General features: G+C 42.6%; 1 protein-coding gene across 1 annotated transcript in view; it reads right to left on the minus strand.

The window, feature by feature from the left end:
* Positions 1-18935, minus strand: part of DNAI1 (dynein axonemal intermediate chain 1) — a 103712-nt gene that overhangs the window by 40269 nt on the left and 44508 nt on the right. Inside the window, exon 12 of the mRNA XM_065740122.1 lies at positions 5458-5705. Coding sequence (XP_065596194.1) covers positions 5458-5705 — 248 coding nt within the window. The remainder of the gene's footprint in view (positions 1-5457; positions 5706-18935) is intronic.

Raw genomic sequence — 18935 nt, forward strand, 5'->3', positions numbered from 1 at the left:
AGAGGGAAAAGCACCATCAAAGTGGAAAAAAATTTCCTCTCAGACAAATGTTACATGATCTGCAATGCTTTTCAAGAGAATTTCTAACCTGCAAGAATCCATACCCAAGGCATAGTTTAAAAATAGTCAGTTAAAAGAAACAAAAATCTCTAGAAGATACAGTCTGATATAATCTAAAAAAATATAACATTGAAGTTAAAAAATGAAGGATTTTGTCTATAATTGTCAAAGATACTTAGAAGGAAGCATTTGGACACTTCCTTTTCTAACCTCACACTGGCTCACAAAGTATCAAACGGGTTTTGAACAAGGTACATTTCTGCCACTGCAGTGCTTCACGGTTTCCACTACCTTCATCACCACCCTAATTGAGTCTAAAACTTCAGGATAGACTGAGAAAGCTGCAGGTGCAGACACTGAACTGACACAGCACAAGATGCAGTTTTTATTGCATTATCCCAGTTTTGTGTTATATGACCCTTGACATCAAGTTTCTTCCCCTACATTATCCCACTTACCAGCTCTTGTGACGAGCCATCCCTGCTTCTCCTCATCCCCATTTCCTGCCCAGCCTTCTTAGTTCAGGCCTCCATTGCTTTCCCTTCTCCACATTTCTGTTTCTCCATTGAAGTTATCCCCTAACAGTATCCTCATGGAGCTGAACAAGGTTTTACCACGGCATTACCCACAGCACACCTAGTTTGCGCTTCTCAGCAGCAAACGTGACAGCAGAAGAATCAAGCCTGTTTGAAACAGCTGATCCTTATTCTGACCTTGATAACAACCTTCTGCCTCTTCCTTTTATTTTCTTTGCAACAAACTCTTTGTTTGCCTGAAGCCAAAGGAACAAAATATTATGTGAAGCGTTAACATCTCAGAAGCAAAGCAAGCCACAAAAGCAGTTTGTCTGACTGCAGATGACAGATTTAGGAGACGGGCTGTCATCAGAAATGAAGCAATGTGCTGGTGTGACAGTGGATTATGAGCAAAATGCTTTTTCTTCTAAGTGCAACAAATACAATCTACTTCCTAGAGAGGTCTTTGTGTGTGTGTGTGTGTGTGTGTGTGTGTGTGTGTGTGTGTGTGTGTGTGTGTGTGTGAAGCTGTGTCCAGCAGCATGGAGAACAGCAAGCCGTACTGGTGTTGAAGGAGGTGTGCAACTGTTCTCATTTACTGCCTTCAGCACACCGAAACCTTGTCAGGTGAGGCTGGGGTGGCTTCGTGGACTGTCATGATTGACTGCAGATATTACTGTGGTAATAGATCCCTGCCCTCCCCTGGCACAGCTCCATGCCGTGCCCTCGGGCCCTGTGTCTGTCACACAGAGCAGAGCTCAGCGCTGCCCTCCGCTCCCTGTGAGAGCTGCAGCCGCCATCAGGCCTCCGCTCAGCTCCTCTGCTCTGCACCCAGCACACCCAGGGCCCTCAGCCATACACACCTTGCCCTACAAAGCCTTCCCCCCTTCCCAGGGCTGCTCTCCAACCTCTCATCCCCCAGGCTGTACCTGCAGCCAGGGCTGCCCCCTCCCGGGTGCACAATCCGGCTGCCTCTCTTGTTGAACTTCATGCAGCTGGTCTCAGGTGTGTTTTATGTGGTTTACATTTGAGAAAGAATTACATAAATTCAACTGGTAAGCCAATATGCAAGCTGGGTTTCCTCTGGGAGCTGGCAGGCTGCTACTGTGCTGCCTTGCCCATTCTGTCATAATCATGAGCATCACATTTAACCTGAAAGGCATTTGGTGAAGAGTTGGCAGGCAGCAGCCAGCCCTTCCTCCTCCCATGCACAAGCAGAAGGCAGAAAATAATTCTTTCAGGATGCCATCTGAAGCTCCATGGCATCAGCACCACGGCAGGCCAGATCAGATACAGTACACGAACAATGAACCAAGTTGTTTTTCAGATCAGTGATCTCTCCATAGCAGTTCCAAAGCAAGCTGTGTGCATGGGTCAGCCTGCCACAGCTGAGACTTGCTCTAAGCACAGCCAAAATAAATATTCTCTTCACAGTTCTTAGGGTCAGCACTCTGTACTGAGAGTTCAGTCAGTAATACTGACTGGAAAAAAAAGGTGAAAAAAAAAAGTCAATCCCCTGCAGCAGTGCTGGCACCATACTAATCCCAGAAGCAAGCAGAAATGAAGTCCTATAGGAAAGTGGACCAAGAAGCACATGGGGGAAACAAATCTGTTGAATAAGATGTGGTTTAAGAGGGAAACTGAACAGCAGAAAAACACAGCAAATACTTTATCACCCAATCCCTGTTTCTGAACTGCTCCAGCTTCCAAATGCTTCAAACCTAAAATATTTCAAACATTCAGGGGAGGAAGAGTAAGGAAAAAAGCGCTCTTTTAAGATGTAAAGTAAAAAAAATAGTTTTTTTTTTGTTGTTGTTGTTGTTTTGTTTTGTTTTGTTTTTTTAAGTAGAGAAGTGAAAACAAAGCTGAAAGTTGGACAACAGGAGGGCACCGCTATGCTGAATGCCTCTTCCCAGCAGGCTGACTCTTCTTCCTGGAGGAGATTGCTCTCACAGGCTCCGCATGCTGAAGCTTAGTCGAGTTGTACCACTTTGGGCTCCTTAGTTGACATCCAAAGCCAAAGCCTGTGGCTGAGCCACTGGCTGAATGAAGGAGATATCCTGTCCAGGGACATGCTTTCTAGGAGTACTCAGTGATGGAGATGATGTGTACGGGGCACGTGCTGCTTGTTCGGAGCTTTATTTCAATAATAACAGGGTGTGGTCTGAGCCCACAAAAACTTCTGCCCAGCAGAACATGACAGGTTTGGCACAGCTTCCCAGGACATCACAGCTGTTAGGCAGAGGTCTGTCCTGACTTATCTGCGAGATCATTTCTAATTTTATGTTCCCATAAAAGCTAAAGCTTTGGTGACTGTATTAGCCACACCGCACTCTATGCACATATATTTGCATGGCTGTGTAATTGTTTATTCCTTTATTTTCCCTCTTCAGAGTTCTGACTTCGGAATTTAATTGCTAGTGAAGTGTGAGAAATATCTAAAACAAGTCAGCATTTTCCTTTGTTTATATTGCAGTGCAACTTACTACAAAGAAGAGATTTGCCAAATTCAGAAGAAACCACTGTTATGATCTTTAAAAATATGGAAGCCAGCATCAGACAGATGAACTCACTATTAGATAACAGAATCGGAAATTTTATATTACATTTTTTTATCTTAGTAATGGGCTATGTTACATTGTTTTTTTTAATGCAAACTTACCCATACTAAATTATTGAAGATGAAATGGAGAAATAAGAGAGCTGTCAGGATGGTTTACTCAGTTCCTATTTTGCTTTCATCTCAAAAACACTGCACTGTTTCAAAAGGAAGAAGCCAGGCAGTCCAGAGAACAAAGGTTCTTAATAGTTCAGGAGAAATTTGTTACTCTTCTAATTAGCCTTCATAGTCCAGGCTTGCAGTCTCTATATCAGTGAGGGCTGCGGGGGACGGTCTAGACAAAGAAGTGATTTAGACTGATTGGGGTATTGGTGGGGGTAGAACAGAGCATCTCTGAATCAAATCGGAGAAACAAGACATCACTTTCTAGAACCGTTAAACATCAAATGAGGAATAGCAATCCAGCGTCACAACATAACAAATCATTCTCCAGGACCAATTTTTTCCCAACAAAAGGAGAGAAAACTCTTAGAAACCTTTTGCCTGTTATTGACAAATAGCTACATCTCAAGATGTACAAGCTCTTTTCCTGATTGCGATGCTATTACGTTATTACTAACTTTGCACACTCATTTTACAGCAAGGTAAGCCAGACACTCTAAAGTTTACTAAAAATACAGGTACTTTACTGAAGAGGAAAAAAAAAAAAGGATAATAATTCTCAGCACTCAACCTGCGGATATGTAACAAATAAATGGGAACTACAGGCTACTCATACCTACCTCTATCCATATCCATTATGTGGTTTCTTTCCTTTGCAAAGCTATCTCCCTTGAGTGCCTAATAGTTTTCCTCACTTCTGAGCTGTCAGGTGGTACCCATGAACCTACTTCTAAAAGCCCCTTACAGATTGCATCTTCTGCTGCATGTAGCTGCTTCTGTTCTGCATGGATGAGGCCAACTTAGGCATACTCTGCCTTTCCCCATATCACCAATAGCACAAATGATCTGTGATTCTTGTGTCTCTAAAGTGCAGTAACAACCATGACCAGCTCTAGCATGCTGCAGCAAGGTCATGGAAGGCTGCACATAGGACTTACTACTTTGATTTTTCTTTTTTCACTGGAAGCCTGAATTGCAATTGGAGAGGCTTGGAGTTTTCTGCCCTCATGTGCAAAGATAGATTTTCTGTATGTGTATATATGACACACTGTATGATGAGAACAATCCAATCTTGGGGTATCACATAAACTTGAAAGAAGAGTGAAAATGTGCACTTGAAGAAAAGCTTTGTCCAGACGGGCAGCAAATAAAAAATCTGATGTTCTCTAACATGTCACTTCTGCATAACCTGTTTGTAACAAACACCAGTATTGCTTCTGGCAGGTCCCACATTCATCTGCAAGTCCCATTGGTATGCTTTGATTTTTTTGTATTTTTATGGAAAGAAAAAATAACAAGGACCTATGATTAGGGGACAAATAATGCATTATGTGACCAAGTACAAAGAATACTGACCATGTGCATAGAGGTATGACTGCATTAGACATCAAAGACTAAATCAGCAGCACCTGTAGTCCATACCAAAATATGCACAACTGCACCTCAGCAGGCCCATACAGGCTGTGCTAAAGTCTGTGCTGACATACTATGAACTAGATCAGAAGCACATATTCCTTGCTGTGCTCTAGTCTTAACTCAGATTACACTGCAGACATAACTACAAAGATAGATGGATGAAGCAACTCCAGTCCTTTACAGTATCCCTCTGGAGACTCTTTGTGACTGATGGCATTTTAAAAGGCATTAAGAGCATTACCTGCACACTGCAATTCTTAGTACACTAGAAAACTTATCAACTACAGGGTGTTGTGTTTTGAATTTCAGTGACAGTCAGTTCCAAAGACAGCTGTCCCTGGGTTTGTTGTACTCAGGACAAGTCTGTTTTAAGGCTGACATATGTGTTTTAGATGATGCATTACTTTGATTTGCCCTTTGATTTAGTATTTGGAACATAAAAGCATTGTATGCTGGTATACTCAGAGGTGACTGGTTCCTACCCAAACATAAATAATTTGTAATAATGAGAACTAAGGAGAAATAGTTCTGTAAGCAACATTTTGCATGCATGTTCAGTTTCTGCTGAGGACCAAGGATTCACACAATTTCTTTGCCTTTCTGTGCATTTCAAAATTGGCTTTAAATACAACTTAACTCAATCACTAATGCATGTATTAAACCTACACTTCTGCCCATAGAGCATATTTTCCTGCTGTGCCTGAAATTAAAAGTTCAGTTCGGGGAAAGGAAGAGCACTCTCACCTGCCAAACGGGATCTGTATGCTTTCCTGACTTAGCACTGCTCTTGTAGCTTGGCTGGGAAGATGTCTTCTTAAGGTTGTAGATGGCCACGTTGCCATCATAGAAGCCCACTGCCAGAAGGTGGGGGTGGTCATTATTGAAATCCAGGCACATGATGCCACTCTGACTGCTGAAGACATACTCTGGAAAGGAGGGATTCTTCAGAGTGTAGAGCGCGAGCATGCCCTGGCTTTGCTTCATGAAGTCATCTAAACAAGAAGAAATTTTGCTGTTAAATCTGTTTCTAAGATTCTCTGCTATTGAGATACAATGATCTAACAGCGCTCACCCATGTCCCAAACTAGCCTGCATGCAAGATTTTTTTCTAGGATGGAAATTTGAGAGGCCTGGGAGGAAAAGTGTATTGCAGTGTCCTGGACAACTCTTTCAGTTGGTTTGGATTTCATTAACACCTCACTCTCAGGCTGAACCAAGGATCCAAGGATAGATGTATTTCAACATTCTCCATTGGCAATATGAGATATTAAAGCTTGCACTGTTTCTTAGAATCATAGTATCATTTGAGTTGGAAGGGACCTTTAAAGTCCTTCTGATCCAACTCCTGTGCCATGAACAGGGAGACCAACAGCTCCACCAGGCTTTCAGATCTCAGTCCAGTCTGACATTGACTGTCCCCAGTATGGGGCATCCACACCTCTCTGGACAACTTGTTCCAGTGCCTCACTGCCCTTCAGCAATCTAAATCTCCCCATTTTCATCAAAAGCATTTAAAGCATTTCAGTGAAGTATGTGTAAGGCATCATACCTATTGCCAACACACAAATCGTACAATCCACAAGTCACTGCAGCTTTATTTTGCATATGTCCAGCATCTCTCTGTGTGGCACAGAAGCTCTCTCTAGCTAAGTCTTTTCATTTTCTCCTTTTCTGACTACTTTTACCTTTACTCTGTGCTGCCTGAAATCCTCTCTTCCTATTCTCAATAGCATCATTTTTCTTTCATTTTCATTATGTCTTGACTGTTCTCTGCAGCTCTCAAGTTTTTTTGCTTGCCTAAAAAACAATTTCTAAATTCTTCCAACGGGAAAAAGAAGCTGCTGATGTAGATAAGCTCTCCAGAAGCAAAAGAGGAGCTTTCCTCATCTGTCAACAAAGTGCTTCCTGTCAGGGCATCCTAGCCATCTCTCTGATGGGTAATACATGGGAAACAAATTCACTTTTCTCCGTGCTGTAGCGAATGTACAACAATGTATTTCCAGAACAGTGCTTCTTGCCTTGCCTAACATTTTGAATGCTCTGCAGGATAAGGACTTGGTAAATGTGTGTCACAGTGATAGCACTAACTTCAGAGGACTTTCCTTGCCAGAAGGCTGAGCCCCAATCAACACACAGGTACAGGCACTGCTGACCTCTCATTTACCATGCACACACAGAACATCCAAAGAGTTAGTAAAGCAACTCACACATCAATAAAACTACTAGTTCTGCTTTGTGTTTGGATGGTGGAAATATTCTAACTTTCCAAGAATGCTGCACTACCTTTCATGGGTCCCTCTGTACACTAGGGCCAGGCAGGAAAACAGTTTCCTTATTTTGCAGAAAGGCAAGATTCCAAAACTGGCATCACTTTAAATGTATTTGACCACAAATATCATTACTAACATATTCCTAGAATTCTAGATGAAAAGGAAGCAAACTTGTTTTCTCCTTCAGAGGTTTTCCCTGTCCTCAGAATTCACAGAACTGTCCTTGCCAAGTAATGTCACTGAACTGCTATTAGGTTGAGGTCCCCTCAGAAACAAAAACACCCAGAAGGCTGTGAAGATGACCTACCAGGAGTGACTCAGATTAAATGGACTAGTAAATCAGATCTGTTTGACAGCCTTTGATCTCAAGCTGGGTGTGCTGCGCAGCCGAGTATATCTCCAAGAAGTCCACAGTGCACATTCATTTTCTACCTATTGGCACTGAGTTGAGGGGTCTTGGATGGCTGTTCCCCATGTTGTCTGTACAGAGAGGCCAATTCAGCCCACCACAGATTTGAATGAATCTTCTCTAAGCCAGTACTGAGGAAGCAAAGGGGGCAGACTCAAGAACTGGCAGGGGCCACTGTACCACTGCTAGAGTCAAAAGTGGCAACTTCAGATCAGGAGCAGCTGCACTGTGCTGCTCTGCACCGTACAGATACACAAGCACATAGTGGAAGACTTGAAAGTATGTGCCTTCTGCAGACCCATAAAATGCAATTTGCAATGTGGCTCTTTTTCTGAGATAGAAGGCCTGGAGACACTAGACAGTTATTCTGACAAGTGTGCCAGCAGGAATTGTATTCCACTTTATAGGAAGATGCAAGGCAGTGCAGCAAAAAGAGGAAAGTGAACAGACTCTGGCTGTAATGAGGAAGAGCTGTATGTGCTGAGGATCCTCAGTGTTCATCTGAGCACAGGTTACATATCGGAGCCTGACACATAACAAGCCCTCTTTGGAAGAGCAGCTTCTCTCATGACAGACGCAGACAGCGTTGTTACTGGTCTCAACCAGGAGAACTGAGCCTCTAAGTATCATGTGCAATCAGAAGTAGGTTTCAAACCAACTGTTACTGCCGTCTAAAATATTCATCTGCATTTGCATATAGAGTTGGGCAGATTTAACCCCAAGCCTTTTAAGAAAAATACTGACTTAGTGGGAGCACAGTACCTTGGAATATCACTCTGCTATCACCCCATAGCTCATGCATCTAAATCTATTGTTCTGACATTTACCAAGTTAGCAGATTTTTCATTTGTAGCTTTCCTGCACATTTAAAAGCACTGATATACAATATACGTATCAGATCAAAATATTCTGCTTCTTGGACAGATTTTTCTTTTCATCTTTCCCTTTTGGGTCACCAAAAAACTCCCGAGGCATGCATGTTTTTCCTCCGTTCCTTACAAAATGCTTGGTGGCCAAACCTGGAAGCTCAGCACAACAGTTGGAGCTAGTGCCAGTTACAGTGCCCGGGGTAAATCCTGTATTCACATTAGAAGGGAAAATCCTCACTGGTCATGAGTCACAGTAGAGATTTTCTTTACTACAGACGAAGACGATGTTATGGTTTCTTGTGTCTTAAACTTGCAAATTATTTTATCTCTGCAGGGCTTAAAACCCCAAACGCTACAGCCTTCCATCTTAAATCCTAAGATACATGTCTTTTTATAAATCAAGACCACCAGCTGACTCACAGATACAGCTTGTACCAAGAAATCACCACGCTAAAAGGAAACACCGTTGCTTAAAATCTGCCCATCTAAAAAAAGAAGCAAGACGGAGAAGAACGGCTCTGAACAGCTGCTTGTTTCTGAGCACCACAGCTGCAGAAGCGCATCTACATTCCTTTCCTAGATATGCCCACACTTTGATTGCTGGCTGGGGCTCTCATTTAGGCTTGGGTTTCGGAGAAGCCAAGAGCCATGGCTGGCTGTGCTCTTCACCCAGCTATGCGATAACCTCCATGGAGATCAGTTTCAATGACAAAAGTTTTGGTACTAAAGAAGTGCCTCAGCTGCTTACTTGCCTTTCAACTGTTGTAAGAGTAGAGGATAAAAAAGGCTATCTGCAGTCCACCAAATGTCCCCAGATAAATTATAATCATCACTCAGTTTTATAAAACCCAGTACATAGCCTAAGCACATGCTTGTGCTACAACCTGTGCAGCACAGCTGACTGAGCAAGTCACAAATTAATGAATTCTCAATGCATTTTCCTTCTATCAGTGAGCAAAACCTGTGCAGTGTGAACTGAGCACAGGTTCATCCACCCTGCTGCAAAACACACTTGGGAGAGCTTGTGCTGCTTCAGCAAGATTCTCTCCTCACTCTCTTAAATAGCTCTGCCAACTCCATGCTTCTCTGCAGTCGCAGAACAGGCATGCTTGTAAGAAGGGAAACGGCTGGCAAGTTGAGCATCACTGTGTGCCAGTACTTCAGAAAAAGCAGGAAAGAACAAATCTTTCCATGGAGCTCAGAGAATCTCAGTATGTGTTGAATGTGTTTACAAAGGCTCACAGGGACTAACAATGATAACTGGGAGTTTTATGGCACTTCAGAGCTCTTTAAGCATGCATCTGCAGCACTACTTCTCATAGCCAAAGGAAAGGTGAATGGAGGGACTGCCCAGGACATCAGAGTGAGCTAGAAGAACTGGGAGCAGAACCAGGACTTCAAAGGGCTCTGCTCAAGGTTGACTCAGCCCAGGATCCCTGAGAGATTTAAACTGAAATTGCTGATGCTCATTCTGTTTCTACTCAAATTGGCCACAAGTACTCAAGTGTATTGCTGTTTGGATACAAACCTTGATCTCTGTGGATGTGGCTACGAAACTCGCTGTGGGCAGGGAAAATTCAGCTTACACAGAACTACCTAAACAATCCCTCCTCAGAGAAGAAAATGTTTTGAGAATTCCTTACATTGTAGGTCAGGGCCAGAAAGCCTGGTCTTTTCTATTTCACAGCTCACAAATGTTACAAGTGTGTATCCTGTTTTGAACTCTATTACTTGTTTAAGGCTGCACAAGCATTCTTCACTTGCAGGTCTTGAGGACAGAAGCCACATCATTTTATAGTTTGAGTGCTTAATAATGTGATTAAAAAGTCACACCTAAATCCTCAATGGACTTGTCTGGCTTGACACTGTTAATTCTTACTCTGCTTATCTCAGTTGGATGAAGGAGTGCTTTCATAACTGGTACTTCTCTTCATTTAGTTACTTAAAGCTGAAGGCAAGTCAGCTTTCAGCATGTATTTAATAACTTTCTCAGTCTGAAGTAAAAAATTTAATTTCTCCAGATTGGCACAGAGCTCAGCAAGGAGCTGGGGACCATCACAAGTTTTGCCACCTCAGTCTAAGGTGCTACCTTCAGAGCTGCAAAGAGAAAGCTGCTTCTCAGTTGATGTGGAGAATTGTAAATTATTAAGAAATTTTCCACTGATGTGCAGTACCTCACATGGCTAGGACTTGTGCTCAGATCAGAAAAAAACTCACATGCATCCTGGATTTCAACTGGATGTATTGTTCTCTCTCCACCTTTAAAGCAGCTTCTCCATCTCTTGAAACAGCTTGGGGCTCTTTCTGAAATATCTGCTGTTTTTGATGCATTCTTTGAAAAATATTGGCTCCAGAACCAAATACAGTACTGTAGTATCAGTCTCACTAATGCTTAAATCATCTCCCTGCTGCCACTCGGCCTTCCCTGTTCGCAGTCCAAGATCACGTCCAGCCTCCTTGCCAAAATCTCACACTGCAAACTCACATTGTCCACAAAAGCCTTCTTTTTTTTTGGAGTTGCAGCCTTCCAAGATGCAGCACTCCTCGTTTAGACAGGTATATTATATTTGGCTGCGTTAAAATGCATTTGGTTTGAGTAACTCCTGTTTACCGTGAAATTCATCACTGTTTGACAGCCCTGCTCCTAGCATTTGCAACTCCACCTGACTTTTCATCAGTTACACATTCCTTCTGTTGTGAGTTTATATTTCCACCCTGATGACCAATGAAAATAAAGCCTAGCTCCAGGGCCACCACTGAACTCAACAGCACCCTCTCAGAGATGCTGTCTGAGCTGATAACTCCACCAGTATTTATTTTCTGCCATCTGTCAGTAGAAGTTGAATCCTGCTGCTAAGACCACCTGTACTAGGCTGAGCTCAGTGTTTCCCAGCTAGAGGGATAAGCACATGCCCTCTGCTCAGCAGGAAGTGCAGCAAGCTTGGGGCAATCCCCTCAGTCCAGCACTGGCAAATTGCAGACCATTCTGGTTTGTGCTGATTCAGATATCTGAATGTCACATTTAGCATTATGCCTGACGTCTTCCACCAACTGTTGGACCAACTCTTGATACTCATGATCAACTTAACGTTATTAGTTGTGGCTTTGCTTGGGAAGTACGGAACTTGCAGTTCCAACAGGGGAGAGAAAAAATAGGATTTTAAAGTTTTTTGGAAATTTTAGAAAAGACAAAACTGAAAGGCAACAAGGCAGGCTGTAATTTATACGTGACCCAAGGCCATGCCACAGTTGTAATTACTGCTGTGGGCTCCAAACAAGTCAGAATCAAGACACAGACTCCAGAAACCCAGACTGAGAGATACAAACAGCCTATATGGAAACAAGCTGTCACACTATTGCATCTTTCTCTAAAAGGTAGTCTAGCAAAGAAATACAAGACACTGCAGTCAACTGGTACAACAGAAAATAGAGATTTAGGAAACACCTGTGCAAAGAAGTGCAAATAAGGTTAGAGGAGAGTCTCAGAAACAGACAAGAATGGTATAAACAGGATGAAAAGACCGTGCCTTCTTGAATGCAACAGCAGTATGTGACTTGCAGCTCAGCCCTCCTCTGGTTCACATGAATGAGAGCAGGTGAGTACTGGAAAGAAAAGGAGTATGCAGCTGGGCTGACTTCATGGAGCTGTAAGTAGAGTGCCAGAGTTTTCTGACACTGATCAGAAAGAACTTTGCACTATAGGTTTAGCAGATTTGGTTTTGCTATATAAATTGTAATAGTACAACCTATTGTTACAAATGCTAACTTACACTCTGAAGGTACTCAAATAAAAGGGAGAGAGTCCATACACTGAAGAGCAGCAACTTGGAGATTTGTATTCCAGTCTAGCTAAGGTGGTTTTAGCTCTTTCTTCTCCATACTTCTCACAGCACTCCTGAGTATACACCACAGAAGAGGTAAGAGAAGGGTGATTGATGGGGACTACGTAAGCTCCAAACAACAGTACTGTCAAAAGCAGCACTCCTGTTTCATAGAATCATAGAATCATAGAATCATAGGGGCTGGAAGGGACCTCAAGAGATCATTGAGTCCACCCCCCCTGCTAAAGCAGCTCCCTAGCCCAGGTTGCACAGGTAGGCGTCCAGGTGGTCTTGAATATCTCCAGAGAAGGAGACTCCACAACCCCCCTGTGCAGCTGTGCCACTGCTCCGTCACCCTCACCGTAAAGTTTAACAAGGAATACAGTCGTGACCTTCGGACACACATGTTAACAGTCTCACTCAACACACAGCCTCTCAGAAGCCATGGAGTGAAGGGCATTCCCAACCCCAACACTCAACAGGACACTCATGTTTGCAGAGCACTCCAGAGCTGGGAAGTCAGACCAGTGCTAAACCAACTGGCACACAGTTGGAGCCACTGGCACAACCGACTCAGCTCTTGCTCCTGACTTTCTCGTTTGGGTCAGCTCGGGCTTCACACTTGGTAGTGTTTTACTGTTTAATACATTAGGCTCTGGGTCCTCGAACCCTGCTCTGAAAAAAAAAAAAAAAGGAAAAAAGGGCACACATCGATAGCGTTTGCAGCCCACTAAATATTTAAGAGTGCCATCAAGTGGCGAAGTGCTTGTTAGCGGCAGGAGGCTTTGAGGAGGCACACATCGTTCAGAAATCCCCTGGATCACACAACAGACCTCCCCGAATGTTCCACTTTTTGATAATCACACCAGCCTGCGGATACTGCAAACAAGCCAGGCTGCTGCATATCAGTGCTCCTGAACTGATGGGCAGTGAGGGGGGTGCATGCACTGCAGGAGATGCTTATGTGTTCTATGATTAAAGGACAGACATGTTAAGAGTTTTATGATGGTGCTGCAGCCTCCTGAAAGCAAACAGATGCCTGAGATGGATGTGTACAGCCTAGAACTCAGAGGTGGCAATTAGCAATGATAATGCAGCTCAGAGAAATTTTCCAAAGACTTCGATTCCACTGAGGAGCACAGAAGCAGCACAGATGTACGCACAGGTCAACCCATAGTCTGATCTGTTCAGGCACGCACTGTAAGTAACAGCAAATATGAGGGCAGTCACTATATCGCTCAGACACCCATCCATGTCTCATTTTTAATAGTGGCTGACATCAGATACTTACAGAAGTGCATAAAAACAAGGCATTGATAAAGTGATATTTTTTCCAGAATACCATCTAGGTCCTTATTAATTTGTTGTTAGGCATCTCCCAGATCCCTAAAGGTCCTCCTCCTGCTATCCTCTGCAGAAGCCAGCTACTATTGATTAAATCTGGACAGCATCTTTCAGCATTCCTGTTTGTACATGGCTGGAATACAGACCAGCTATTCTGTTCCTCTCATAGTAACTTATTTCTTTCTGGCTTGCTTTTATTTTTAGTTCATGAAATACTGTGCATCTCAAGAAGATCTGGGAAGCATTTAATTGGCAATCAGTCTAAGTGTATGTGTTTTTTAAGAACTACTAAATATAGATTTCTGAGCAAAACAATTAATTTTCTGAAAAAAGAGCTAAAACAAAAGCAAATTCTACATGTATTAGTCTCAAATAAAGTCAGTCCAGAAACAGATCAACAGCTTTCAATCCTTTGATCAGGTAACAAAAGCAAGGGAAGAAAAGGAGGTTATAGCAAGGAGAGGATCTTTCCGAGTGGAATTTCTGAATAGCCATCAGTTGCTATAAGAGAATGGAACTGTCAGAAAGGTTCACGTGGAGAAAGCATCAAACACCCGTGCAAACCATGGGCCAAACTTTGGTTCACATTTAGATATGGTGGGAACAAGATGAGAAAAAAGAGAATAGCTGAGGTTGGAAGGAAGCTCTAGAGAGCATCTAGACCATGTGTAAAGCAAGGCCAACTACAGCATGTTGCCCAGGAATGTGTCAAGTCAGGATCTGATTATCTTCAAGGATATTTCTTCACAACCTCTATAGGTAAACTGTTCATTGTTGTCATTGTTCAACCAATCCCCCAGACAAGAAGTTTTGTCTTATGTCTAAATGAACTCTGTCTCAGTTTGATTGCCTTTTGTCTTCTCTCTCAGTACCACAGAGAAGAGTCTGGATCCACTTTTCTTTGTTCCCTCCTGTCAGATATTTATACACCTAAGAAGAAACTTCCAGTTTTTTCTAGTGACAGCCAACTTTGTACCCTTCCACCCTGAAAAGCCAACCATTATGTAAATCAAACCAAACTACAAGACCACAGATTCACAGTGGGAATTAAAGGTCAGTTTAGCTTCCCATTTCCTCCTGTTCCCACCAGTCAGACTACTGCTGGGCAGTCCAGCTTCCCCCAGTCCGTGGATAAGGAAGAGGCCTGGGACTGTATGGCATTTAGGAAGTATGTCTTGTTCCACAGCATCCATGTCCTGTCCTGTGTGAGACAGTATGGGGTAAAGAGCACACACTCCTGTTCTTTTAGGGGTTGCATCTAGTCCTGGAAAAAACTAAGATAACCTACTGGAAACTCCACACAATAAAATCAGAGCAGCCCACAGAGGCTGTGGATGTCCTGATCCCTGGTGGTGTTCAGGTTGGATGGGACTTTGAATCTAGTGGAATCTTCCTTTGCCCATGGAAGGGGGGTTGTACTGGGTCATCTTTAAGGTCCATTCCAAGCCAAACCACTCTGTGACTCTATTCTACAAAAACACTCAGATACTTCACAACAAATACCATACTATAACATGAAAATCAGAACTCGGTGTCTATCAGGGATTATACTGTTTTTCCGAACAGACACACATCAGGAAGGCTGTCCAGGAATGGGTACAAGCTTAAGAGGTTCCACATAAGTATGCAAAAAAACTTCTTCACAGTGACAGTAACAGAACACTGGAACAGACTGCCTGGGGAGGCTGTGGGGTCTCTTTCTCTGGAGATATTCAAAACCCACCTGGATGTTTTTTCTGCGTGAGCTAATCCAGGTGTTCCTGCTCCAGCAAGGGGGTTGGACTTGATCTTTTGAGGTCCCTTCCAATCGCTGACATTCTGTGATTCTGTGATCCTTGGCACCCAATCTGGCGCTCACAATACTAGCACCTTGAGAATCTACCATGCTGGCTTCCCTTTTATGTCCTCACCAAACAACAACAGGTGATACTGTCCCTCTATAGTTATCTCTCATACAGTATCAGGCACCATTAGATGAGAGGAGCCAGTGAATGCTAATGAATCCCATTTGGAAGCAGAACTCCAGTCATTTCTCTTAGATGAGGAGGAATTTGATGAGAATAATTCAGGGCTGAACAAGCTGACAACAGGACTCTGAGCTATACCTGCTGCCTGTCCCTTTTGGCAGGTGAGCAATTAATTTCTAAATTTTAACTATGACCTACATCTACTGTAATGTTTTTTGAAGAATTAAGGATACTCTATGCACAAAGTAAACCCTCAGCACTCCATGAAGGAAATTCACATTCTTCCTATCTTATAACCAGCAAAACAGAAGTGAAGTTGCTGAAGAAACCGCTAAAAGCTGGTTTCATGTTTTGCAGATTCGTCACTGATACAGAGTTGTAAACATCCCTGATTATCCCTTTCCTACCTTCTCTAATTGACTTCATGTAACAATATCCTAAAACTCATTTTATCATCCCTCATCTATATCACTGCAAAGTTAATAGCCCTGAGAACATGTGGTATTCGTTAAAACAGAAAAACAACAACAACTAACAGTGATTTTTACACTATTCTGGTGCTAGAAGTTTCTAAAACCTCAGAATTTGATCTGTACTAATATTTAATGAACAGTTTTTAAGTGCTCCTGATGGAATCATTGCATATGGTGGCCTATGATACGAGTCAGTGGAGGGTAAAATCCAGATATTCCTGGGTATATTCTATTGGTTTAGCAGCCTGCCGAACACTGTAAAGCATGAAGTTAAAACAAAAACTATGACTTCATTCCCAAAGCTGCAGATCAGTAGGGAGAGATGTTATACTGAACAACATGTATTTTTGTTGTGGAGTGACAAAACCAAAAGGTAAGTGAAGAACAGTTTCAATGTCTCACAAATTTCAACTCCAGTGAAAACATTATATTAGATGGATTTCCTTCAGGTTTTCACTGGTCCCCACTGTTGAAAAATGATCACCTTTCATCTCCAGAAAAAAAGACAGAAAATTCTCAGAAGAAAAAGCCTTTAATGGAGCCCTATGCAATTTCTTTGTACCATTCTGCCCTACAAATAATGACAAGCTATCTAAACTCAGGAGCTTACAAAGTAACTTACATATCACTAGAATTAATGATGATATGAGCCCTATGCAGATTCGTAAACTGTAAGGCCAGAAGAGATCATTGTGATGAAATAATTCAGTATATGCTCCTATGCTTAATTAATTCCACTATTAAAAATCAACTTATTTCCAGTTTTCTGAGATCTCTGAATTCCATTTGCTAGATTCCATCCTAGATGGTAAAGCAGGACAAAAAGTGTTCTGCTCTGTAAGATAACTCCTTCCTTTCCCTTCAAGTAACTAATGGATAATAAGAAAATTACTATTTAGTTAGCTTACTCTTTAGTAACTAAGCTAAGTAGAGATGTGTAAGTATTTAATTGTAAGCTTGTTTCCAAACCCAAGTCACGCTGTGGCTCTCCTCTGAAGTTCTTTTTGGGTATCCATACTGAAGACCGAACTGTTCATAGCTGGACACAACATTTCAGAAAGTCCTATGCTGAAGTGGTCCCTCCTCCCTCCTGCTGTTCTCTGGTCGGTGAAAGCATTCCACGTCCTGTGCCAGAGGATGTGCAGCTGCCTCATAGGTTTTTTTTGTTTTGTTTTGTTTTTTCAGAGTGTACATCAACACAGAAGAACATTTTCAAGTCCAGTTTCATGACAGACCCAACACAATCTAAATATTGGCTGGTCATCTATTTCCCTCTATTATCTCTTTTTACCCCTCTTTGTTCTAACTCTGTGCCCCTGTGCTTGCTGATCTGCATGAAAGCACTCATTTTAAATGGTGTTGTCACCTCAGAGAACTGACCGTGATATCACATGCGTATAACACTCAATCTACATAATTCGAAGTTCTTAAATGAAACCTAAAGAATTCTTGTAGCCTTTAGTCTTCAAAGCTGTCTTGTGACAGCTCATGGACTAGACATAAGCCAGAAAGGACAGACAGCTGACTCGCTGAGTTTTCTGCTCTTTGCAGGAGCAGAAGATGGTTTGGACTAGTTAGCAGCCCTCCAAAATGCAAACATGGTAATGGGGTACTATCTCTGAGAAGCAGCACTCAGCGTTGAATAACCTCTCTGAAAATCAAAACTCCAGAGACACTTCTCCCTCAATTGGAATTACTGGAATAGAGCCTCTTGTTTCCAGGACCACCCTACGGGTTCTGAGATGAATGCAGCTCTGGATAGATGTTGTCTTCTGTGTGAGCCTTGGCATTTTCCTCAGTAAGAATGTAGGCAGGGTTGCCCAACCTCATTTGAGAAAACATAGGCCATCAAGGCAGAAAGGAACTGAGGTATCAGAGCAATACAGACCACTTAAGCATCTAAAAAAACAGGCAGAGATCCTGTCTTTTTAGAATCCTTCAGATCCCTCTGAAACCCCGGGGCACCATGGAGAAACCCTCAGATCCACCAGCTCTGAAGTAAGCCTGAACAAAAATGGATAACTGCAGCACAAGGCTGAAAGGCAAATAAAAGTAGAAATATGCACTGCTAGGAGAAGTGCAGCGCAGGTTACCCAGCCCATAGCTACTCCTATTTCAACCTTTCTCACAAGTAATGTTCAGCCTGGAGGAGGTTGAGATCTTGTTTGTTTGTTTATATTTTGTAATGGCTAGATGTCACAGCTGGAGCAGGAAGTGCTTCAAACAAACAGCAGAAAGCTGACCTCTGGTGTTGGGAGCAGAGGTGCAGAAAGAAAACAGTGAAGAAGCCACACTGGCATGCTCCTGAGTGCTGCTTCACAGCCTGTGCCATTCTCTAGTAAGATTCACTCACTATCCCTTCAGATAAATGAATAAAACCAGTTGCTGAATGAAAGCAACATGAAGCAAGAGCTACAGTGCTTGGCAGGAGTAGTGCTGATTTCATTTCTGTGCTTTTATATCAATTCTTTCTCCACAAAGCATCTAATCAGCCAATGCTGAGCAGCTTGAAAATTAATGGTTTCATTCAGAGAGCTGCCTCCTGATGCCAGACAGCGTGTTGAGATTGTTTGTAAATATTTGATTAGAAAAGGCAAGCAAATTTGGCATGAAAACATGTACAGATTAATGCTGCTCCACTATCCAATAAGGATATTTATAATACAGAGAGACAGACAACATTATGGCAGACAACATTAACATATGTGGTACAACACCAAATCCTTTCAGTGTTCTGAAAGAACTTCACCAGTGTCTCTGGTCTTAGAAAGCCAGCAGATCCATAGATCCAGACCATGAACAGCTGATAGACAGCAGCCCGTGTAGACACAGAGTGTTAAGATCTGCTCTGCCTTTAAACAACACACAAAAAGGAAAACATGGGAGCATCCTCAAAATGTTTGTACACAGCCTCAGCCCCTCTTTGCCCATTGGAAAAGGGGACAAAGCTCAGGGCAGCAATTTGGCACTAAAGTGGTCTTTGAAAGGTTCCCAGCAAAGTATATTGTTGGTCATTAACACAAGCATGACTCTGTGTATGCCTTCATGCAGCAGAAACCTGTTTTGGAG

The sequence above is a fragment of the Cyrtonyx montezumae genome, unplaced genomic scaffold (genome assembly GCF_038088225.1).
Source record: "Cyrtonyx montezumae isolate F1298 unplaced genomic scaffold, pur_monq_1.0 scaffold_25, whole genome shotgun sequence".
Classification (NCBI taxonomy): domain Eukaryota; kingdom Metazoa; phylum Chordata; class Aves; order Galliformes; family Odontophoridae; genus Cyrtonyx; species Cyrtonyx montezumae.